Source organism: Ambystoma mexicanum, chromosome 2q, assembly GCF_040938575.1.
Source record: "Ambystoma mexicanum isolate Mex_15411 chromosome 2q, UKY_AmexF1_1, whole genome shotgun sequence".
Taxonomy (NCBI): Eukaryota; Metazoa; Chordata; class Amphibia; order Caudata; family Ambystomatidae; genus Ambystoma; species Ambystoma mexicanum.
In genome coordinates, this window is record NC_090924.1 from 443,733,686 (window position 1) to 443,758,674 (window position 24,989).

Here is a 24,989-nt window from a genome sequence, read left to right on the forward strand (position 1 = left end):
GAAGCACTCGTCCTTCTTTGACGCCAGCTCTAGCTCCTCCACCTGCATGGAGTTAGGGGTGGCCGTTTCTACGACCAGGCGAACGTGTTCATCGGCCTCTTCTGCTGACGTGGATGCATGAGAGCCGCCTCTTGGATGTCTAGAGAGGTAGTCCGCAGCGTTGTTGGCCCCGGGACGATATATTAACGATACACCATACTCGAAAAGTGCGAGCATCCAGCGCTCTATTTTCACTGGTGGTCTGGGGGAAGAGCCAGCCATAATTGGCAACAGAGGCTTGTGGTCTGTGACCACGGTTACAGGTCGCCCCAGGATGTAAAGGCGAAAATGTCTACAGCCCCACAGAACCGCCAAAGCCTCCCTCTCGGTTTGAGAATATCGTTGCTCGGTATCGGAGAGCGCCTTGCTTGTGTAGGCTATGGGGCGGACCTCCTGGTCACTCCCCACCTGAGTGAGCACCGCCCCAGGCCATAGGGGCTAGCATCCACGACGATATCCGTCTGTAGGCTCGGATCGAAAAACGCCGTGGTGTCCTCCGCCGCCAAAGCACTCTTAATGTCATCGAACACTGCTTGCTCAAGGGGCCCCCACTGCCAAACAGTGTCCTTCTTTGTCAAAGTTCTCAACGGCTCTGAGCGGGACGCCAAATTCCGGATGAAGCGGCCACAATAAGTGACCATGCCTAAGAAGCTCCTCACCTCAGCGACATTCTCTGGCGGTCGAGCCTCTTTTATGTCCCTCACCTTGCGGGGATCAGGCGACACCCCATCCGCCTTGAAAACAAATCCGAAAGACTCAATAGTGGTTTTGAGAAATTCGCACTTATCCTTGTGCAGGGTGAGCCCCAGCGAGCGAAGACGCTCGAAGGTCTTGGCCAGGCATGCCAGGTGTTCCGTTTCTGACTTGGCGTACACCAGGATGTCATCGCTGATGTTAAGGACTCCATCCAGATCCACCAATGCCCCCCTAATAATGTTCTGGAACACCTCCGCCGCAGAAGATACCCCAAAACTCAGTCTCTTATATCTGTACAAACCCTGATGAGTGGTGAAAGTCGTTATGTAGTGGGACTCGGGGTGTAGGACCACCTGATGATACCCTGCTCTTAGGTCCAGTTTAGAGAAGAACTTTGCCCCTGCAGTTCTGCTATAATGTCATCAATGGTGGGGGTTAAATGCAGCTCCCTCTTTATTGCCTTGTTGGGGAGTCGCATGTCCACGCAGATCCTCACTGCGTCGGGCTGTTTGGGCTTGCGTGCGATGACAATGGGCGAGACCCATGGAGTGGGGCCTTCAACCTTCTCAATGATGCCCAAACCTACGAGGTTGTCCAGCTCTCGATCCACCAGATCTCTGAGATAAAAAGGTACTCGCCGATGCTTCTGCGCCACATGTTGGATCGACTCATCAATGTGTAGCCGTACAGGCTCACCCACCATCTGTCCAATGCCTTCAAACAGGGAGATGTGTTTGGCGAGTAGCACCTGTATGTCGTCCAGGTACACAGAATAAGCGAATGTCACAATGCCAAGGGCCTCTGCAGCCGCACAGCACAGCAGCATGTTGTTGCTCACGGGTGTGACATAAAATCTGGCACAGATGAACAACTCGCCGTACTGAACTTCTGCCATGAACACACCATCCAGCGGAATGGGTTGGTCGCCTCCAAAGGTGAAGATGCGTGCCCTCGGTGGAGCCAGCATTGGCGGGGCCTGCATCGCGTTGTAATGCGGCCTGGCCATCACATTTACTGATGCACCGGTGTCCACTAGCATTGGTATCGAGTCCCCATTGACCAACACATTGCACCTGGGCTGTCTCTTGGATTGGGTTCTCAGCATGCCCACACTGGACACAAAGAAAACATTTTCTTCATCCTCTTCTTCCTCCTCACCCTCCTGAGGTGCCCCTTCATCACCCTGGTCCACCTGGGCAACGTTAGATGCCCTCTGGGGCGGAAGAAACCGGCCCGGACAGGTCCCCTGGGAACTACCTTCGGAGCTGTCGTCCTGCACATCCTGGCAAAATGGTCTGCACCCCCGCACCGGCCGCACTTCACTCCCGTAGCTGGGCACTCTGCTGGGTGCGGGAGATCGTACCCGCATTTTAGGCACGAGATGTGTCCTGCTTGTGGTCGTGGACCTTGGGTATTAATGGGGCGTCTAGATCCACGGCCTCTGCTGACTGCGCAGACCTCCTCCACCTTGCCGCGGCGCACACCCACTTCCATTCGTGACACGTGCTGCTTCTAATGGCTATCCGCCACTGGATTGTCCAAAAATTGGACTTGGATGGCTCACGGATGCTTTGTTATGAAGCCGTGATCATCCGAGGCCTATTCAACAAAATGGCTGCCGGCCGCGTGTGTCTCTCCCCTCTCCGCGGTCAGATTTCGCCTGATGCGTTCACATTGGATCATCTGCGCAACGAGAGAACTTCGCCGCCTGTCCCAAGGAGTGATCCGGTCTTCGTCGCCACTGTTAGCGCCTGTTTATTTATACGAGGCACGCGACGGAGTGAACGTCACCCCGTCGCGTGCGCGCCCTTAAAGGGCCAGCACCACAGTGGCTAATGTAAGTCGCGTATCCACTAGGCTGGCTGCCTGCATTACTAAGTTTGCCCAAAGCTTACCCAATGGTGAACTGCTCAACGTGGCTCAAATGCTGTCTACAAAATCGTGCAGGCTAACCAGATTAACAGCTAGAATCCGCCCAATTCGCCGCCGGGGCTGCCTTCAAGAACCACAGCCATCGCTATCTGAATCCACTCATCCGAATGGCTGCTTGCAGACATAGAAATGAAGTATGTACCCCCGACTGAAAAAAGGGAACCACTTCAGCTCTCACCAGTCAGGAGAAGACAATCACACATCTTGCTTAGGGACTGAGCTCTTAACCCTAGAAAAGGGATCTCTAGTCTATTGCACTTACCCATTCCTGTCATACACAACATAAATGGTCTCCAGATTTATTCTTGAAGAATGCCATATTGCTCAGAGGTTTCTATAAAGTGGCCTTAGTCACAGTGAAAAAGAAACAACCTACCCATCAGTCAAGACTGGCTGGGCTCCCTTTGTTGAGGATGGGTGGTTTGGCGGGGATGGGGAAGTTCATTCAAGAAAGGAGGAGCTTGGGTAATGGGAAAACAGAAATGTGATACTGTCTAACGCGCCTGCTCTTGACTCTGCTTGTTTCCAGGTGCTTCCAGGGAGAACCCAAAAGTGAGGTTAAGCGGAGGATCTAATCCCTGCTCTGGATTTGTGCAGGTCCTGCATAATGACCGGTGGGGATACGTGTGTGAGAGCAACTGGAACAAGAAGAACACTCACGTGATTTGCAAGGAAATCGGCTGTGGCGATGCAGCAGAGGCTCCCAAGGACACCATCAGAGAGGCCGAAGGGACGTTTTGGCTGGACGAGGTGACCTGCACAGGGCAAGAGAGCTCTCTCCTGGAGTGCGAGCATGATGGGTTTGGAAATCACAAATGTGTGCCCCAGCAAGAAGTGAGTGTGACCTGCTCTGGTAAGTTGCCACCCTCCATCACTGGATATCCTATTCTCCTCGTTTACATGAATTTTCCAAGTGTATGTGGGAGGCCTTGCACCCCCTCATTGGGATAGAATTCTGCTGCACCTCGCATTAGAGCCATCTGTATTGCTTTTCATGTTCTTTTTACCATAAATAATAGACACACAAATAAACTAGTTCTCCTTTTCAATGGAAGATGCAGTTTAACGAAGCAGGAATTCATTTCACTATATACTGTCAATAAGAAGGAGGTTCTGCAGCCTTTGGCTCTCGAGATGTGTTGGACTACAGCTCCCATCATACCTAGCGAAATATAATCGAAGGTGTGGGATCCTGGGGGTCGTATTCCAAATTACCTAGAGCTAAACAGGTTTGAGAACCATGATACCCAACCATTCCTAGGTCCTATGATCTTTATATTTGCATGAAAGAAAATAAGCCAGTTTATGATTTGTTGTTGATATTAACAGACGTCTAAATGGTACACTGGCTGAATTCCACTTGTGAACACACTATCCTTGTTCTTCTTTCAAACCGAAGTTAAAAACTGCAGTGCATAACCTGGCATATTCTATTGAATTTTAGAAAATATAGTAGTCTAAATCTACATAAACAGCCACACAGGCATCTATGTATCACAGTCTCATTTAACCACACCCATTGTGACAAAATGAAAAAAACACAAATAGATAATTTACAACTTTGAACGCTTACCAATTCCAAAGGTTTGGTTTGATACTCTTAGCGTGTTTTATTTTAAAGTAGACAATGGTTTAACTATTCGTGTGCTTAATTGAATACGTATTCTTTAAGCCAGTTAACCCAAAACAATAATTATTAAACACATTAAAATGTTTTCAACAAAATGTTTTTGTTTGTATGGAACATCACATTTTCTTCTCCCTATTAAAGAATTGAGTTGAAACTACTGAAATATTGTTTCAAAAGCAAAACACAGTTAAAAAAGATTCTAAAATAACTGCACATGTATTTTATTTTTTATTATATAACATAGTGCCAGAATCATATGGTCTGTTTTTCACCTTTTCTTTTTTCATGAAGCATGTTTAAATGAGCCTGTGTTTTTATCACAGTCCCTCATTACCCTTACCCCAGCATCCCCACCCAGATTCCCCGTTCTCATCACAGTCTCACATTACCCTTATAATGGAATCCATCATCCACGTCACAGTCCCTCTTTACCCTTACCATGGCATCTCTCCTCCTCATCAAAATCCCTCATTACCCTCATCCTGGCATTGCTCATCCTCGTTACAGTCCCTGATTACCTGTACCCCAATATCCCTCATTAAATGTGCAACGGAATCCCTCCTTCTCATCACAGTCCCTTGTTACGGTTACCCTGCGCCCATCCTCCACATCACAACCCCTCAGTACCCTTACACCAGCTTCCCTCCTCCATGCCACAGTCCATCGTTAGCCTTACGCCGGCATCCTAACCTTATCGCAGTCCTTTGGTGCCCTTAAGCCGGCACCCTTCAGCCTCGTCAAAGTCCCTCTTTGCCCTCGTTCTAGCATCTTTTCTCCTTGTTGCAGTTGCTCATTACCCTTACCCTATCATCCCTCCTCCCCAACACACTCCCGCATTAATCTTAACCTGGGCATATACACTAATTTGGTTATGGGGATTGAACCCCTGTACTCACCAGAGCATCTATGCTAACCAGACATTAACATCAATTGATTCACCAAAGATTTATCTATGGTGATATTCTTCCTGAGTCACCACTTACCTTGACAATTTCTTATTTGACCATTTGGACACACGCCTTGATAACGACCGGATTGGTCGAAACACGTGTCGGCTGTTTATGACCAAATAAATTCTGCACACAAGCACATGACCCTGTTCTACAGTTTGGATTTTCTTGAACCTATTTTTCTTGGAACTGCACATTGGGTTTACCTTCACTCCATAGTTTACTGTTCCATGTGTCCTGGTGCTGTTTAGGGGGCACCAGTGGAAGGTTTCCAATGCAGCAGAACCACATAACTTCGATAATTAGTGGTACTAAATAGCGCACTGCTACCTTACGACCCCTAGTTTGCTCTTTTTTGCTGTCATTCCTCTACCTCATCGTAGTCCCTCGTTAGCCTTATCCCAGCATCCCTTCTCCTCATCACAGTTCCTCATTACCATGACCCCAGCACCTCGCCACCTCATCACAGGCCCTTGCTACCATTCCGGTGGTGACGGTGTGTGGTACCAATACCTTTAACATTAACATACGTCCTACTCGTCACATATCCTCTTTATTCCTATCCCAGCATTCCTCATCCTCGTCAGAGTTCCTCATTACCCATACCCCCATACCTCCTCCTTGTCACAGTCCTTCATTTCCCCGACATCCCTGATCTTTGCCACAATCCCTAATTGCACACTGCATTCCTCGTCACAGTCCCTCATTACCCCCACATTCACCTCATTTTCACAGTCCCTCACTACCCTGCATCCGTCGTCCTCGTAACATTTCCTAATTACCCATCATTCTGCATCTTTTTCACAGTCCCTCATTACCGCTGCATCTCCCATCCTCGTCACAGTCCCTACTTTAATTAACCTAAATATTTCTTCTGCAAGTACCTCTTCTACATTCTCTTCGTCAGACATTTACTTCTTCATGCATTTTCTTCTTACCTTTACTTCATCTGCATCATCACGTTGTCGAGGTGGCAATGGATACGGTAAGGTTAGCTGTAAGGTTAGGGTGGGTGTCAAGGGATAAGGGAAAGACTATGGGTTAGAAGAAGGAGTTACAGAGGTTTCCACCAGTAATGACAAAGTGAATATAAGAAGAAGTGAAAGATGGAAGACGTAAAGGTGTGAGGAGGTAAATGTGACAAAGTGAATGTATGGCGAAGTGAATCCAGAAGAAGTAAAGACATACATCCTTCTTCATTACTCCGGCATCCACCCTCCTCGTCACAGTCCCTCATTACCCTTACCCCAGCACCCCTCCTCCTCGTCACAGTCCCTTGTTACCCTGACCCTAATAACCGCCATCCTCATCACAGTCCATCATTACCCCTTCATCCACGAAATTCATCACAGCTCCTCATTACACTCTAAATACTTACACTCATCATAATATCCTTTACCCCCAAACTCCTTCATCCTTGTCACAGCTTCGTATTACCCTTCCATGGCCAGTGGCAAAGCGGGCGGATTGGGCAAGGTCAAAGACCATGCCCCGGGCAAATGAGCCACTGGCCATGGACACATGCCATGGCCATGCTTTATTGACCCACAGTGGGGAAAAACCCCTGATACTTAGCTTAGAAGCACACTGATAACATTGCATATGTCATCAGTTATGACATATAAAAAATACTTCACTACCGCAGGTTGTGTTATACTTAGCATGACAAAACCTTTGAAATTCAGTGAAAAAACGTAAGAGACAGTTAAGTTAAACCACTAAAATGCAACAAACTCCAGAAATTGAGCAGGTGTTGGAAGCTATGCCACCTTAATTCTGAGATGCCCTACTGCACAGGCCAAGAGAAAACTAATGTCATCACTGATGACATCACTTATGCCACATGTCACCATCAATAACAGCACTGGAAACTAGAGCACACTGATGACATCACAAATTACACCAACATTGACACCACTTATGTCATCACATATGACACCGCTTATTGCATCACTTAGCCCATCAGTGGAAACTAGAGCCCGCTGATGCCATCACTTATGACATCCCTTATCACATCATCAGTTGCATCACTGGGCGTGTAAATAACTGCAGACAGTGAGAGAGATGCAAAGTTTAAATGAAAAAAACTGCTGTACACTTAAAAAACGTAGGTAGAGGGAATAAAGTGCTATGATTGTCTTAATTTTGCATCTACCGCGTCATACTTCAAACTCATTACACTTTTCAGCCTTCAGCTAGTAATGGTTAAGTATCCCCTAATCAAAGACACTTAAAATGATACCTTGTACGTGAAAGCTATTTCTACAGAATTGGAAACTCAATTTTTTTTAAAGAAAGTACTAACTATAGCCGTCCTGCTATGCCAAAAGATAGACTGGATGGAAATAGTCACTTATTGAAAGGTCCACACAATGCCCTTTCAAAGCACGACAATGAAATGAAAAGGAGATGCGCATAGTGTAACCGTGACTTTGCATTAGTCCAGAGAAGGACAGCAACATACAAGGCAGGGAACAGTTGACCAATGTTTTATATCACAACTGTCTACTCCACCAAGGATATGATGGGCCTGCACCATTCAAAATGGCAATGCTCTGTAAGATGATTGGTAAAGGTCAATCTTGAGGAATTATAATAACATGTCTGGGGTGCAATATGGTGTTCGATCACAGGAAGACGGTGGAGTTGTGTACTAAAAACCTGTGATCTTTTTACTTGTATAGGAAAGTGGAGTTTTTCTGGACCTTGAAGTACATTCTGGAATGCTTACTTTCTTTAGTTTTAGAAGCAGGCAGTGTACTTTTTGGCATACCATTAAATATCCATGACATACTGAAAGGGTACGTGTATTCTTTGTTAGCATATATTACATTTCTAGCTGTGGAATGATTCTCAAATGTCTTGAAATAAACGGCAGGCTATGTTTTATACCGACCTGTACTTTCCAGTTATGTCATAAATTATGTCCTTTGTGGTGTCATTAGTGTGCTCTACTTTCTACTGATGTCATTGATGATGATATAAGTGATCTATATTCTCTTCCTGCTGTATTTTCTCTCACTCTATTCAATGGAGGTTCCACCAATTATACCTTTCTCAGTCTAACTCCATATTTTTGTCTCCTGGCTTGCAAGGCCACATGGGTCTGGCAACAAGAAAAACTGAAACAGAATGTTTACTTATAATGAAGAATAGCTTGTGCCAGTAAAGGACGAACGATTTTTTTAATTTTATGGTGCATTCTCTGTCAGACAGGCCTCCAGAACTTTAGTTTTGTTTTTAAGGAAGTGTATGCTAGGTAGCAGTTTGTTTTAAGCCTCAGATGTGTGTTCATTCGATTTTAGTCTTTCTTGATTATTTTAACAGAAGGAGTGTAAGAATTGTTTTTTAATTTGCTTTCTGTTTGTTGAAGCCGGCTAAATTGAATTTTACAACTCCAGTAGCTAAACGAGTACTTTTAAAGACACGGTCGTTTCTTCCTGAAACTGAGTTGTTGCTAGGCAGAGTTCTAAATATCCTATCATGTAGGATGGGGTAAAGGTGTTACAGGTAGGGGGATAGCTCGTCTTGCCATCAGGTGTCCCACTCCCACTCCCCGAAGACTCCTCGCCCAGGTAATCCTCCAAAACTGTTCCAGGGTCTGGATATAAAGGCCATGGCTGTGCCCTGGCCACCTGAGAGAGAGAGACCCCCAGGGACTAGCGGGTGGGACACCTTCTGGTTTCTCACCGGGGATGGTCACTCGTCTGTTGACAGTGCAGGCATTTCCATTTTTCCCAGAGGATATCCAGGATGTCCCAAGGATTTCTTCCGTATACCATTGGCTTGGGGAGTTTTTCCAATTGCAAACAGAGCCCAGGGAATCTGGTCGGCCCTATTTCACCCATTTTCCACCACCAACTTAAAGAGGATGTGCTTCAGAGTCTGATTGAATCGTTTGACCAGTCCATCCATCTGCGGGTGGTACAAGGACGTACTCAAGGTCTGTATCTTCATGAGTTCCATCACGACGGTCATCAATTTTGACATGAAGCTGGTTCATTGGTCAGTTATATTTTTCATGGGAAATCCCACTTGGGTGAGGAATGGGATGATTACATGCAGGATCACCTTAGTCGATGACCTGATTTTGAGGGCTCCGATGGGCTGATTGCATCCATGCTGATGCATTGAAAAGGCACTTCAATGATAGGCAAGGGCTGGAGGGGGACCCTGGGGACATCATCTGGGGGGGTCCTTGGACACACTGGACAGCAGGTACAAAACTGCTTTGTTTCAGCATAGACTCCAGGCCAGTCAAACCGGCTGAGGAGACTTTTCTGGGACTCTTCCAGGCCAAAATTCCCAGACATATATTAGAGTGTACCAATTCCAAGACTGCCTTTCTGAATGGTTGTGGTACCCAAAGTTGATGATAATTTATATTGTCTCATTTGGGATTAACACTGACTCTATAAAGGAGCCCATTTTTGTCTATGAAGAGAGGGCTCTTTAGAGAGTGGCTCTCCGCCGAGGAACCAGGTTTCTGTGAGCTTGAGGGGATCCAAGAGGGGATCAGTCAACTGGGCCTCCATGAATTTAACCAAAGCAGGTATTAGTGTCTCAGTAGACCTCTCGGTGGTCTCATGTAACTCTGTCAATTCCCCAAATCCGGCCTCTTCCCGTTCGGAGCCCTCCAATTTCTCGATCTGCTATATTTCTGGTACTAAAAGACATTCACAAATCAATTGTGCAATGGGTTGTCCTGAGGAGTATTACCAAGTTTTGGGAAAATACCCTTGACCTCCACATGCTAGTCTCGATCGATCACTTCCGCACCAAACTCTAGGGAACGTTTGAGGGCCAAGCCTGACTTCGATGCTGCTTTCCACTAGATCACAACTAGCAATTCCAGCTTTATCCCGGTTCGGACCAAGGATTGACCCTTCAGGTATATAGTGACTTCTTCTTATCCAGATCACATCTGGCTGGGTGACATGGGTGTGTACTCGGGCAGTAGCAGTTCTTTGTATTCACCACATTTGGTGTGGACTGAACTCTGTTTTTTACTGTCTACAGTATCCGACCTCTGACACCACCTGGGATGGGGTGCCCGTCACAAATAATGATTGACTCTGATAGCAAGTCCAAGGGTGTTTATTTCTCCTGTGTACAGACAGAATGGCTTTGAGTCTAAAAGAAGTTCTTCAAAGTCTACCGGTGTGTTAGGGCATTTTGGGCTGTCCCTCTTCCTCTATACTCTGTAGGTCTTTCCCTCTTCCCTAACCCAGGTGCCTGGAATGGGGTGTTGGTTGCTATTGCCATGTAACACCCATCTATCTGATCTTCTATGTTGGACTAAAGGTGTTTTCCCTAACAGAATGACTAACTGACACACCTGGGGCCTTCTAGTCTTTCTCTGAGCTAGCCCGCTTAGTGTTCTAGGGGAGGTGTTAGGGGTGGGGCCTCCTTTCACCGAACGCCACTTCCTTGTCTCTCATACACAGTCTTACTTGGGTCCGCCCTTATGTACACTAGCTGTACAATGTCCTCCTCCCACAGTAATACTGGCCCTCTGATATGACACTCTGCCTTCCTATCTGCACCCTTTGATGTTACTACTCCTTCCCAATTGCTCCACTCACTACTGGCAATACCGTCTGCTACCTCTGGTTTATCTTCTCTTTCTTTCCTCCTCCTTGCCTCTGATGAACTATTACCTCTCTGTTCCTAGCCCCAGCGCTTACTCCGCTACTTGTGCTCTCTCTTGTGCTCTCTACTACCACTCTTACCTCTTACTACTGTTGCTCCCACTCTACTACTACCACCTCATTACTACTACTACCACTCTACTACCTCTTCTAAATCTAGTCTAATTTTCACACCACTACTACTACTTACTACATCTCCCTGCTACTTTGCTACTCCCACCACTACTTCCTTCTACCACTCCCACCTCTCTACTTCTGTTTTCTGACTAATGCACTCACTCCTCACTCATAAACACTCTACAGACCCTCTCCAATAGCCTCTCCACTACTCTTACACTCTCCTTCTCTGACCTTTCGGACATCTTCCTCCACCGCCTGTCTTCACCCAACTGCAGCCCGCACTAAACAACTCCCAAGCACCTTCTTAAATACCCCTCCCCTTTCTCATGTTTGGCCAACTTACCCTGCCAATGGCTTACCTTGCTCTCAGAGGGTGTGACAGGGGAGGGCTATGGACACTTGATAAGGGCTTTAGGCCCCGCCACATTTTGTAAGCAGCCCTGCCGCATTAGTGGGTTTCTCCTGGTGCACAGACTCTTCTCATTTGCTGGTCTGCCGTCTTTGATGCTGGGATATCTTGCAGCGTGATGCCAGGGCATGCTACTTGCAACTTTGAGCTGCTTCTGCAGCCTCTTTTCCTCTGTGCCACTTTTCTGTCTGGCTGCCCTCTTCTCTACGGCGCCCTGCCATAGCTCCATCCTAGCAGCTAAGGCTGTGCTTGGAGGGGGCCTGCCTGTATATTCCCTGCCACCCAGTGTTGCTGGAGTCAGGCTCCCCCCCACCCCATGAAAGGGTCAGATAAGTGGCCCTGTCACAGAATGCAGAAACAAAACAATGGACCTAAAAACAATAAACTTAAAAGAAGGATCAGATATGCCATGGGGCTAAGGTAAAGCCTGAAAGAAGAAACCGAAGAAGCATACTGCCTGGGAGAGGTCTTCAGAGACATTGTGAAAGGAAGAAGCATGCGAGTACCTCTGAAAGAGTATTCCAATAGCTGTTGTATTATGTTAGACTAAGGTGAGTCTTTGAAGACAAGATTTTGTGAACTCGTTTGGTCAAGCCTTGGGACATTTGTGTCATAGTTAAGGATAACCCAGAGGTCAGGACTTACTAAGACTAGGATTTGTGGCTTTTTGTTGGCTATCTTTTTTGGAATGTTACTTCGCAGAATCGGGTGTCTCAGTGAGAGACAAGGACTTGTAAGATTGGGTTGTGAACTTTATCATTTGAACAATAACTTGCCATGGTGTTGGATGCCTTGAGGAAATCTCCATTTTGTGTTGACCAATCCTTTGCACTCTTGGCCTTAGACCAATCTTCATTGTTTTTTTTTTATTCCCTTGTCCAACTCTTTTCCTTCTAAAAAGCTATTTTCAGAATTTTGCAATGAAAGACGATTAGATACCGTGTGCTTGCACATCAAGTCTCCGGTAGTGAAGAACATGTTGCTTACAGAGTATGAGAGCCTATTACTTTTGGGATTTGATTTGACGGTGGTTGCCCAGTCGGACGAGTCAGTATCAACCCGCCCAAAACCTACACTAATGACGAATACTTCTGGGAAGGATAACGGGTAGGGTCAATCAACAGAGAACAAATCACAGTGCCCGCTACCATCAGATAACTTTAAAGACCTGCTAGGTGTGGCCAGAGTCCCATCAGGCCCAAAATCCAAGATAAACGTTACTCTTCAGCAAGAGTCATTGGTTCGTGAAGTGGGCTGTGTAGAGTCAAGGAAGATTTCTAAAACCTCTAACTTGACCCTAGCTGACTGGTCAGGGCTTGCTGGAGTCCTATCAAACAATAACAACTGTTAGCAATCCACCAGTCCGTCTCAAGGATTACATTGTGAGGACTGTTCTACAATTCCCCCCTCACTTACATCAAGAACTTTAAAGCTCGCCTCTTGGAATAGAAGGGGTGTTGGCCACTTGACAAAACCAAGCGAAATCCACTTGGCAGAGTTTCACCTGATCTGCCTACAGGAGACCTGGCTGAGGAAACGCCAGTCTTGGACAGCTTTGAATTATCAATAAATCCTGCTTTGAAGGGACCGGCAGGTCTTCCCTCTGCAGGTCTCATGACTGCGGTGAAATCAGGTAGTCCATTATCTCTTTTAAACTCTTCACCAACAAACGCATTAATGCTAGTAACAGCTGTTGGGTGGAAACGGGAGGCAACATCTCAAATGACCAAAGCAGTAAGCGAAATTATCATCATAAATGTGTACTGGAACCCTGCACTGATTACAATAGAATCATTTATCAACCAGGTCACATACAACCATATTGGATGACATGTTTACCAACTATCAGTCTCCGTATGTACTTATCTGTGGTGACCTTAACGTACCAGATTTAGTTACTAACAAAAGCCTAGGTGGTGCATGGAATCCTGATGAACCAAGGTACACTAAGCAAAACTTATGGTCTTTTCTTATGAGCCCAAGAGATTTCCATCTGCTTAACGGAAACTGCTAGGGTGATATTCCAGCTCATGCAACAGAGGTTCTACCTCGGTTCTAGATTACATCTACGTTTCCAATAACGTTTTGCCCTTGGTCGAGCAGTTCCAGATTATAAAAACAACAAATTGTGATCACAATCTTTTGTTGCTGGAATGGCGGTCACCATCTTTGCCACCTAGGGACCAGATGTTCACATCATTCACCACTTGTAATGGTGGCCTCTGTCTGAAATTGTCTACCACAAGAATAACAACTGTAACAGCTGATCTGAGATGCTCAGATTCTTCGGTCGAATACTCACCAGTCCTAGAACAATTTTGCTATCGCCCTCTTTTGCTCGAAATCATCAACCTACATACGATACAGAAGTGGTGGCCCGAAGAAAAGAGGCAAGAAACCTGTTACGCAAGGCAGCAAAATCTGGTCTAGCAAACGACTTCCGTTTGACCTCTGCCGCTAAATCAAGATATAAAAACAGGCTTTTAGCCTCAAAGCACCAACGGTATCAGAACGACTCGCAGGCCATGTTGAGAACATTGGCCGGTAAGGATCCTGGGAAATTCTGATCATTATTAAAGCTGGAAGAGTCAGTTTCAACCTCAGATCAATCAAATCCAATCATCGAGGCAACCTGGCCCAACCACTTAAGTACACTTTATACATCGAAAAGTGGCTCTAATGAAATCATCGGCCCTTCCGAGTGCACTGGCTCATGGCTATCCCCTACTGATGAGATTGACCTTGAAAGACGAATTAGGAGGCTAAAAGGCTCTAGAGCCCCTGGGCCTGATGGGCTGTTAAACTGTATGCTCAAGGAATTCCCTGATGCATGGGATATCTTTATAGCTATTCTATTCAATCAAATTTCCAGTTGCCACCAGCTGCCTAGTTCATGGAGGAGAGCAATAGTGGGCCCTAGTCATAAAAAAGGTGACTGAGAAAATCTGAAAAATGACGGCCCTGTTGCTCTCCTCGATGTTATAGGCAGACTCTATAGTTCTATTATCCTCGACCATTTTCAATCATGGTGTGTGGAATCTGGATGTTTTGATCCATTACAGGGTGGATTTGTAAAAGGTCTGGGCACTGTAATAAATATTCTCTTACTGCAAATTCTCAAAGCCAACTCTGGGAAAAATAAACCTAAAACATCTATGGTTTTAGTGGACATTGTCCAAGCGTTCGACCAAATTAATAGATCTAAACTTTGCTCGAAATTAATTTGAAAAAAAAGTGTGTCCAGACAAAATCCTCAACCCAATCATGGCAATGCATTCCGATACTTTTTTAAGGGTCAGATTAAACATGGCAGGGATTCTATGCAGTGAAATTACCACTGATAGAGGAGTTAAGAAGGGGTGCCCGATGGCCCCAGCGCTTTTTAACTTCTTTATGGAAGACATCCCTGAAGCCTTTGTCCTTACTAGATCATTCCCCCCCACCCCCCAAGGTCAGAGGCCTCCAGCTGTCTTGTCTTTTATACACAGATGATGTGGTATTAATTGTCCAGACTCTTGTCCGCCTTCAAAAGGAAACTAGATGCCTAACAACAGTATATCAACAAGAACAACCTTGTAATCAACAAGAGGAAAACTAAGACCATGACGTTTGGCACTTGTACTCAGGGGAAACACCATTATTCCCTATTTTTAGATGGGGAGAAGATTGAACAGGTACCATCTTTTAAGTAACTAGGTGTATGGTTGAGCAATTCTAAACCTAAAGCGCTGATAACAATGTACCTTTTAGAAAAAATGAAAACATCCATCAGTCAAGCCCGAGCCTTGAACAGAAGGTTTGGTCGCTTCTCCATTTTACCTGTTGTAAATTTCTTCTGAGCCAAAGTAGTCCCTTCGGTGATCTAGGGGCAGAAGCCCTGTTTAATATCCCAGACTCCTTCTGGAGCCGCCTTGAAGACATGTTTTGGAAAAGAGTGCTGGTGGTCCCTCTGTCAACACAGATTGCCATTCTCCAGAGAGAATTGGGTCTAACGTCTTCAAAGTGTTTGGTAGACTGGAATAAGCTTGGCTTGGTTGCAAAATGTACCAACCCTATACGACCTGTGATGTTGGAAATGATTTACAGGGAGCTCTGGATAAACATCAATTCTTCTTTGACTGGATGGCGTACCTCGATGATAACCCTTTTGGAAGCAACGGGCAGCTCTAGTGAGCAATTAATGTCTAACCCATTATGCAGTAAAAGAAAATTGCAGGACTGTGATTGGATCTTAACACAAGAGCAGACAAGCACTTAACACTCTGTAGCTCATTTTCATTTGGAAAGCTGGAAACTAAACTCACCCGTCAATACTTGAAACAATTCCCTGATAAAAAGCTGAGAAACTTGTTTTTGAGAACTCGTTTAAACCTACACCCGACCAACGAGATCTGTGCAATTCGGGGTCAATCAACGATTAAATACTGCCAGCATTGTAATGATGTGACAAAAACTGAATCCTTGAGTCACATAGTGACACTTTGCCCAGCTTTGGCAGTTGAACGCTATAAATATCCAAGACCGCTTTTCTCGGATTTTGAGCTCTCTGATACTGATGGATGGTGGAAGACTTTAATAACATGCCATAAACTCAAGTATATAATGGCAGTAGTCAAATTCTTGATCGAAGTTCTTCCAGAAATTGGAAATGTTAAACCTTTTTAATTTTCTGTGCGGCCATATTGGTTTAAATCTTATTTTTTAGGTTTTCTGTTTTCTTTTATCATTTTACTATGGTAATGTTTCAATTTTGCTAAAATATTCAATTTAAATGCAAATAAATACATTTTTTTAAAAAAGAGCTATTCATAAAGATACTTTGTTGAACCACAATGTCAGCAGGAAATGTGTCACTGATTGGCCTTGCTAGATGGGGCATCTCGAAAAATGGTGCATAGATCAGATGAGAGCAAAATGGATACTGCCGTCTTCAAGGAGCACATTGCCTGTGGGGTGTTGGTACCACATTTGTAAAAGTGTTACCAAGGACATCATACTACTAAGGCTACTAGAAGACCACAATATTAAATATTAGTCTGCTGAAGGATTCATTGAGAGCCAGTATTTGTGCTGGGTTAGGACACCACCTGAGTTGCCAGACTTAAATTCGATCGAAATGGTGTGGGCGCACTTTAAATGTGTTCATAAATCCATGGCCCATGCATAGCTAATTTCGAGCATCTACAGGACAATCGCGCGTGTGTGTGTGTGTGTGTTGCAACATTGATGAAATAAAACAAATATTTGATTCTGTATCATTCTCATTTTGGACACGGAACCTTGGGATGTGTGGATGGCAATTCGGGGTGCACATCCCTTTGGATGTCTCCTGTTTTAGAGAAGTGAGGGCAGTTTTTAAGTGGCAGGCTATTTTGCGGCACAAAGTGCCCTTGATGTTTGGCCCGAATATTACTGCATAGGTTGTATGTGAGCAGCTGGAGGGGGTTTGCTTCCAGCTCAGCACAACGCATGGTGCTAAGAAGTGGTGGAGGAGATCAAGGGGAGGGCAGACACAGCACTGCAGCACTTTATTTTTTATAACATATTTTTTATTGTTTTGTCATTTTCATATAAACATTACATCAATCAAATTAACATATGGCCCAAGGTGACCATTCAAGTAACGCTCACTCATACAAAAGAAGTTATGATCTTAAGAGGTCCATTATTTCTCCCACAATATGTTTATCAGATTTTCATCTGCACACCACACATTTTCTCTTGCTTTGTATAAATTAATGTGATTACTGCGCTTCTTCCAAATACCAAATCTTATCAGCTTTTCTCTGGCATTCCCTAGCCGTATACACTCTTCATTCCCTCACGATACAAATGTTCATGTCCGTGATCCATTGTTCATACTGCAGAATCGTTTCAGAGCCCCACAGTTTTGCAATATTCCTTTTAATTAATGCTGTAGTTGTCGACAAGAACAGTTTCTTGTATCTGGATAGTTCTCCCTTCTCCACCCCGAGTAGCATCAGTTTTGGGTCCCTGTGTATTGCCCTCCCCAGCACTCGTGAGAGTTTGTCACAGCACTGCTGCCAGTATTGTTGAATACAACCACAGTATATGAAAGAAGGTTCCCTCTTTCCTTCTACAATGTAGACAGTGTGGGTCAGTAGTTTTCCCCCCATCAGTAGAGCGGCACTCTTGGATTGTATATTCTATGCTGTATTTTGAACTGTATAAGTCGGAGTCTGGCTGAAATAGCCACCTCTCGTGGGTACATGAGGGCCGTTGCCCAATCCTCCGATTGTATGACCCCGACATCCCTCTCCCATTTGGACTTCAAACTGGTTAGTTCAGTAGTGGCAGAGGAGCTTATTACACTATATATAGTAGATGGGATTTTGGTATCAATCTTTGCCTGAACTATGTTCCTTTCAAGAGGGGTACTTTCAGCCATATTCCCTAGTTCTGGGAGGTGAGCTTGTAATGCGTGTTGCATTTGGGTATAGTGGTAGCGTTCGGAGATTGAGAGGTGGAAGCGGGATACTAGAGTTTCGAAGAGCACTAGCTTGCCATCTACAACGACATCACTAACTGTTGTTATCTCGTGCTGTAGCCAGCTGTGCCTTCTCTGAAGAGTATTCACTTCAGGCAGGTTCCCATTGTCCCATAATGGTTGTATAGGGGGTCATTATTTTCTCCCACCCTATAAATGTGTGCGTTTCTTTCCAGTTTAGGGAGATGTGTGATGCATGGTCTGGGGGGTTGAGTGGCGTGTTGTCCTATAAAGGTGTTAGATCTGAGGCCTGTCATGCCTCCCGATGTTTCCTGTTCTAATGTGTGGCAGTGTTCTGTCTCTGTGTAGTATGTCGTTGACCACGGCCATTTGGCTGGCCCAGTAATAGGACTGTAGGCATGGAAGTCCAATTCCCCCTTCCCATATGGAGCGTTGAAGGGTACTCAACGCAATTCGTGAGCGTCCAGCACATCACAGAAGCTTCCTAAGTGCGCTGTCAATCTTTTTTAATTTGTTCGATGAAACGTGTAACAGGGCATTTTGTAGTATGTATAGGAAGCGTGGAAGAGCCAAAATCTTGAATAATGCTGCCCTACCTAGCAAGGTCAGTGGGAGAGAGACCCAGTGCCGGACATCCTCTGTAAACCTGGCTGTGAGTGGGTGGAGATTGTTAGTCACATAGTCATTCAGGTCATTAGTGATTTGTATGCCGAGGTATCTGAATTGACCTGTTAAGACTCGAAAAGGGCAGTTATCCGGTACCGTAGAATTTGTGTTGCCTGCTGGGAATAGTATTGATTTGGACAAGTTTACTCGTAGCCCGCCAAAGGCTCCATAGCTGTCTAACAGGCTTGTTACCGTGGAGCAGGAGTTATACAGATCTTTTAGATAAAGTAGCAAGTCATCCACATATAAGGAGACTCTATCCTCCCATCCGTCAGCCCATTGAAAGCCGCTCCATGCTGGTGACGTTCTTAGCAGTACAGCCAATGGTTCTATGGCTAGTGTAAAGATCATTGCTGACAGGGGGCACCCCGTCTGGTTCCCTTCCCCAATCTGAAGGGTCTTGAGGGCCACCCATTCACTCTCATTTGTGCCTCGGGGGATTCATACAGGAGTTGCACCCAGCCTATGTATTGGGGACCAAATCCCATAAGGCGCATTATTTCCCAGATCGCCTCCCAATATACTGAATCAGAAGCTTTTTCAAAGTCTATTGCTACTAAAGCTAAGGGACCTTGCATGTTGGGTGCTTTTTCTATCACTGAGTGCAGTCTATGTATGTTCATTCGGGTGGACCGCTGCGGCATGAATCCGCACCGATTAGTGTTTTTATAACCTGTTGTAATCGGTTGGCGAGCACCTTTGCCAATATCTTGGTCTCGCTGTTGATGAGAGAGATCGGTCTATATGAGCTGCAGCGATCTGGGGGCTTGTCCGCTTTAGGAATCACTATTATTGTGGCTTTCCGCAGATCTCTGGGTAGGCAGCCCTGCTTTTTAGACTGTAAGAACATTTGCAACAAATGAGGGGTAATCTCGTTTGTTCCTAGTTTACGCCACAACTCTTTCGGGAAGCCGTTTGGCCCTGGTGTCTTCCCTGTCTGGAGTTCTGACATGGCCATTGTTAGTTCCTCTTCCCTAATATCTCTTTCCAGCAGGCCTGCTGGTTTGCACCGAGAGCGGGGAGAGCAATCTCATTTAATATGGAGATATCAATGGGTGTTGCGGCTGGTTGGTATAGTTCTGCGTAGTAGGATGCAAAGCCTTCAGCTATGTCCTGATCGGTCAGTAGCGGGTCTGGTTCCTCCGATCTTATCGCCCTGACTGGACTACTTCCTATGTCTCTCTTTTCTATCCACACCAGCATTTTGCCCACTTTATCGCCAGTCTCATGTACTCTGGCTCTCATCGTTCTATGGGCCTGTTTAGCGCAATCCAGTACAACATTTTGTAGCCGTTCTTGAGCAAGCATCAGCAAGCAATATGTTTCAGGCTGGCCTAGGGTTAGGTTGTTTGTTTCGGCCTGAGTAACTTGTTGCTCGTCCTCAACGAATTCTTGCTGGTGTTTTTTCTTCTGCGCAGCGGACCATGAGATGATCTCACACCGTAGTACCGGTTTGTATGCCTCCCACAGCACTCCTGGGTCGTCTACCGATCCTGTGTTTAGCTCGAAATATGTTTTTGTTGCTAGCTGTATCTGTTCTAGGAGTTCTAGAAAGCCCAGGTAGTAATTGTTTAGGCACCACATAGGAGGAGGCCGTGGTCTGGTCATGGTTAGCTCGATCAGCAGAGGGGAATGATCCAATATACCGCGGGGCAGCAGAGTTGCCATGGAAGCCCTGTGGATATCTAATGCTGGGAGAAAAAAGTAATCTAGTCACGATAGTGAGGCATGCACTCAAGAGTGATACAAGTATTTTCTCGTTTCAGGGCGGAAGTCACGCCATACATCCTGCAAGCCCAGTGCAGCAGTGAATATGGCAAGTTTAGTGCGGGTGGAGGGGTTTCTCCCTCGTAAGTGTGAGCGGTCCATCCCCACTTCCATAACTTCATTGAAGTCTCCACCAATTATCATCAGGTCTGAATTGTCTCTGGAGATTATGGGCGTGATATAATGTATTAGTTGCGTTATAAGCGTTGGGGGCGAGTACACCACCAGCATTGCAACGGTCTGGTTCCAGAGTGTCCCTGTAATGTATGCAAATCTGCCACTAATATCCTGTGTCACACTTACAAGGGTTAGGGGCAACTTTTTGTGTATTAGTAGGAGTACTGCTCGGGAACCCGTGGTGAAGCCAGCATGTATTGCCAGTCTTTAATTGGTGCATTTGAAAAGGTTGCATGTGGTGCCTGCCAAGTGTGTCTCGGTTAAGAAAGCCACATCCAGTGCGTGCCTGTTCAAAAGCTGTGTAATGAGCCATCTTTTGATCCCCGCCCATCCCATTGACATTCCAGGCCAGGAGCCACAGGGTTCTGACATCAGCTTTAGTGGAAGCCATTCAGTAAGAGGTATGGAACAGTTAGCAGTGTGTTGCGCGGTGCATGTGGGTGCAGCACTAGTTGCATTGCGGCGTGTGGTACTCTTGCAGAACATGTATGCGTTGACTTCTGGACCCATTTCTTAACAAAAACATAAACAACCAAACTTCCCATCCCTCACCCTATACTCCACCCAACTTGAAGCATCTGTCACCCGAACAGTCAACAACAAACACTACCAATTTAGATCAGTCGTCAAACGAATAAAACAATTCTCTCCTAGTACGAAGTGTCCTAGGCATTCTGCTGGGTGGCAACCTTCGAAACGCCCGCCGGAATCTGTTCCATCCGTGGTCAATTTGTGGCAACACTCCTTGTATATTTCCATTTGCATCTATGGAGGCGTGTCTCCTAGTGGGCGGGTGCAATTGGTGCTCAACCCACCTCATTATCTTGTGGATTCACTGCTGGGTGTTGTGGAGATGGTGGACCTCTTCCTGGTCGATCTTGTGGATTCTCACCCCTATTGTTTCTGAAAGTTCCTCAGTCTCCTTCAATATGCTGTTCTGCCCATCTCCAGGCTTCCTTTGAGTCGGTGAAATGGACTGTCGTTCCATTGTGATAGATCTTTAGTTGAGCTGGGAATAGGAGGCCATATTTGACATTCAGGGCTTGCAGTTGTTTCTTGAGCTGATCAAAGGATTGTCTAGCCTTTTGTACCTCCCTGCTGTAGTCAGGGAAGAAAGCGATTTTAGAGCCGTTGTAGGTTAGTGTTCCTTTGGCTCGTGCCCTCTGAAGCAATGCGTCTTGATCCCTGTAGTTAAGGAGTTTTGCGATCACAGTTCTTGGAGGTGCTCCGGGGACTGGTCTTCCGGTTGGCATGCAGTGAGCTCTCTCGATCAAGAAGAATTTAGAAAATGATTCCGGCTCAAACATGTCAGTAAGCCATTGTTCCAGGAAGAGCTCCATGCACGGGCCCTCCGCGTTTTCAGGCAGGCCTAGGATCCTGACATTGTTGCACCTTGACGGCCCCCACCCTCATCCACTCTCTCTGCCATTGTTTTGAGTTCAGATTTGACGCCAGCCAGTTGTTGTTGCAGCTCTCGTATTCCATCTTCCGCATCAGATATGCACTGTTCCGTCTCCCCAGTGCGTGATGTTAGCTTCTGTAAGTCGTGGCAGAGGAGTGAAACGTCCAAACTAATGCCGTCCATTTTCTGCTCCATGGAGGCGTGCAAGTCTGCGATGGCAGCCATGACATCTTTTAAGGATAGTGTGACCGCTGGGTCACCAATGGCAACGGTCTGCTCCCGGCCATCTTGGTGTTGTATAGATGATGTGGTATATTGATCCATTTTGTTATGCACACAGTATTTCTTGGCTTTGTCTTTGCCCATGGTGGGTGCGGGCCTCCTGCGCCGCTGTCGTAAGTGGAAGATCCTGTATTGGGGTGGTTGTATATGATGTCGTGATCCCAGGGGAGGTGGCTCTGGGTTGTAACACACAGGTGCTGCCTGCTCGATTCACCTCCGCAGAGTGGGCTGAATCAATATCCGTTATGTTTCCCCATATAAACAGGCCTTTCGCATCCCCTTTTCAGGGGTTATTTCCTGAGCGATTCTCCCCCATCCGCTTCTGTTCCACCCACGATAGCCTGGAGGAGGGTCAAGGCAGTCTACTGTAATGTGCACAGGCGGTTATAGAGGGAGTTCCGTTGTGGTGGTTAGGTTTCTGAGCTCCGACACCCCACACCTGCGTTTCTACTCCCAGAGCACTTAGTCTTACTTCCTTCCCACTAGTGACTGGGGTTGTACCGTTTGAATGTGAGGATTACAATTTCAACTGGCCCAACTCCCTTTGCAAAACGCTGCTTCACTTGGGTCTGGATTTCGGTTAATGTCCGGTTCAGGGCTCAATGATGTTCCCTTGTGTTTCACCTGTAGCGCAGTGAGGCTGAGTTTTACATTGCCTCCAAGAAGGCAGGTGGTTATGGATGTTGTCTGCACCTGCTCGGTCCGCTAATCATGCTGCCATTGTCAGGTTTCTGTACGGCACCTGGGTAACTGGGGCTCCAGGGAGGGAGTCTGTGCGTGGGGGCGGCTCACGTTCACCTGATCCACACCGTTGTGCCTCTCCCGGTGTCAGCCATGCGCGGAGCCTGCGGTGGGACTATCTATCAGTAGCTACATGTTGGGCCCTCTGGTCCCTAGATCCACGCTGCACTCACAGTTTTCATACGTGCTGTGGTCGTCTTGTGTATCTGTACGGGTTTCAGCCGAGGCGGCGCAGGGACACCTCCTCACCCCTGGATCCCGCCACTGCCTCGGTCGGGATGGTTTCTCCAGGTCCTTCTCCCAAAGTCCAATGACTTCCGTTTCATGCGTTCGTTGGCGGGATGTTAATTAGCCTGGACCGAAATGTTCTGTCAGGACCCCTTCCATGTTGGGCTTTGCCTGTTTATGATGACTCACCAGGCAGCTGCCAAAATGGTGGATCCACCCCTCAGGAGTGGTAGACACATGCGGCGCAGCCTTCCACCTACTGGGCATACACCACAGTGTGTCCAGTCTCATTGTTGATGTCTTGGCTCGGAAATCCCCCTCTCCCGCCCCGCTCGGCCCGCGATTGGCGAGGGGACCGCACTATGCCACTCTTGCGGATCCAGGGGCAGGGCTCCACATGCGCCGTCGTGAGCTGGCCGGTCCTACGGGCCGTTCTGTGCTGCTGTGCGCCACAGCTCACCACAGGGATCTGCTACATTTTCCTCTTTGTTCCCAGGTGTTTCTCCGCTCGTCTTGGCCCCACCGTGGCGGTATCTGTGGCTCGCCTGTTCTGCTTTGTGTTCTTCAGGAGCGGGGGTTAGGGCTTTGGCTTCCCGCCATGGCCATTTTGTATCCAAGGAGATTCGTCGCACTTTCTTCCAGGTGGCCAGAAATCAGTTCTGTGAGCGCATATAGGTCCCGGACTTCATACAAACGTGCTGCACGATTTCAGCAGGCAGCAGCAGAGGTTTCTGTTATATATGTCCACCGGCTACCAGGCTATTTTACAGGCTATTAGTGGCGGCCGTAGGAGCAGAAGGGACTCACGCCCATATCGCTGGGCAATTGGCCACGCCCCCACCACAGCACTTTTGAAGACAATTGAATACCTTTCTAACCTGAACATGCATGTGTAGTATATTCGAATATACATGCATTCTCAAACGTAGTTCTCGAATGGTAAAGAGGAAATATGCCTGTGCCACGTGCCTTGACATCTCAGGTGTTAGATGTACAATAAAGACTAAATGCAAGGAACGTTTTGCCAACCCTCAGAATGTCCTGGCCTGTAGTCAGTATCAATATCTCAGTGAGTGGCCTCTGGGGGATTCCTGGACCTTGTTTGTCCCGTAGACAGTTACGTCATGGGTTGCTCTCTACTATATCCCTGCAAAACAATAAATATCAAATACAGTAATAACAATATCTACTGTAAAATAGAAGGTAATACATTAAAATAATAAATAAATAAGCAGCAATAAATACCGAACAAATTCACCTGCATTCCAAGCTTATTTCTTGCACCCTAAAAAATCAAACAGATAAAAACACATTCAATAATAAACAGGGGTCAGGTAAACCAATGCGTTAATAACTGCACTGTTTAAAGAATGCATTCAAAATAAAACTAGTGGGACAAATTAAACCTAAGACTTTAGACTTCAATCTGTTGGTCTTGTCTGTTGTATGTTTGTGCCCGGATGCCTGTGGACTCTGGCACAATATAAATAAATAAACAACCAAACAGACAAACAAACAAATTGGTTTAGGGGTTACCCAATTGACGAGGTGTATTCCCAGATCATGAGGCCAGGTTTGAACCCAGGTCCCAACCTATTAGGGTTAAAACAGGTACATGTTCAATCCCGCAGCCACTGACTTTACAGAGAACGACAGACACCGTGACAGAATGCTATCTGGTAAGGGTGTGAAAGCCCTGGCTTTTTTCTTTTTTCACTAATTCTGCTAATCTGAGACCTTTTGATAAAACACCATGCCAAAAACATAGTGCATACTCGTGTACTTGCTGCACCAGTCACCTGACAACTTCAGCATCTGTTCTTCAATGGC

At 46.3% G+C, this 24,989-nt stretch overlaps 1 protein-coding gene across 1 annotated transcript in view; it reads left to right on the plus strand.

Annotated features, from left to right (window-relative positions):
• The window catches only part of LOC138569491 (scavenger receptor cysteine-rich type 1 protein M130-like), a 512,555-nt gene that overhangs the window by 31,065 nt on the left and 456,501 nt on the right, over positions 1-24,989 (plus strand). The window contains exon 2 of the mRNA XM_069647512.1: positions 3,197-3,520. Coding sequence (XP_069503613.1) covers positions 3,197-3,520 — 324 coding nt within the window. The remainder of the gene's footprint in view (positions 1-3,196; positions 3,521-24,989) is intronic.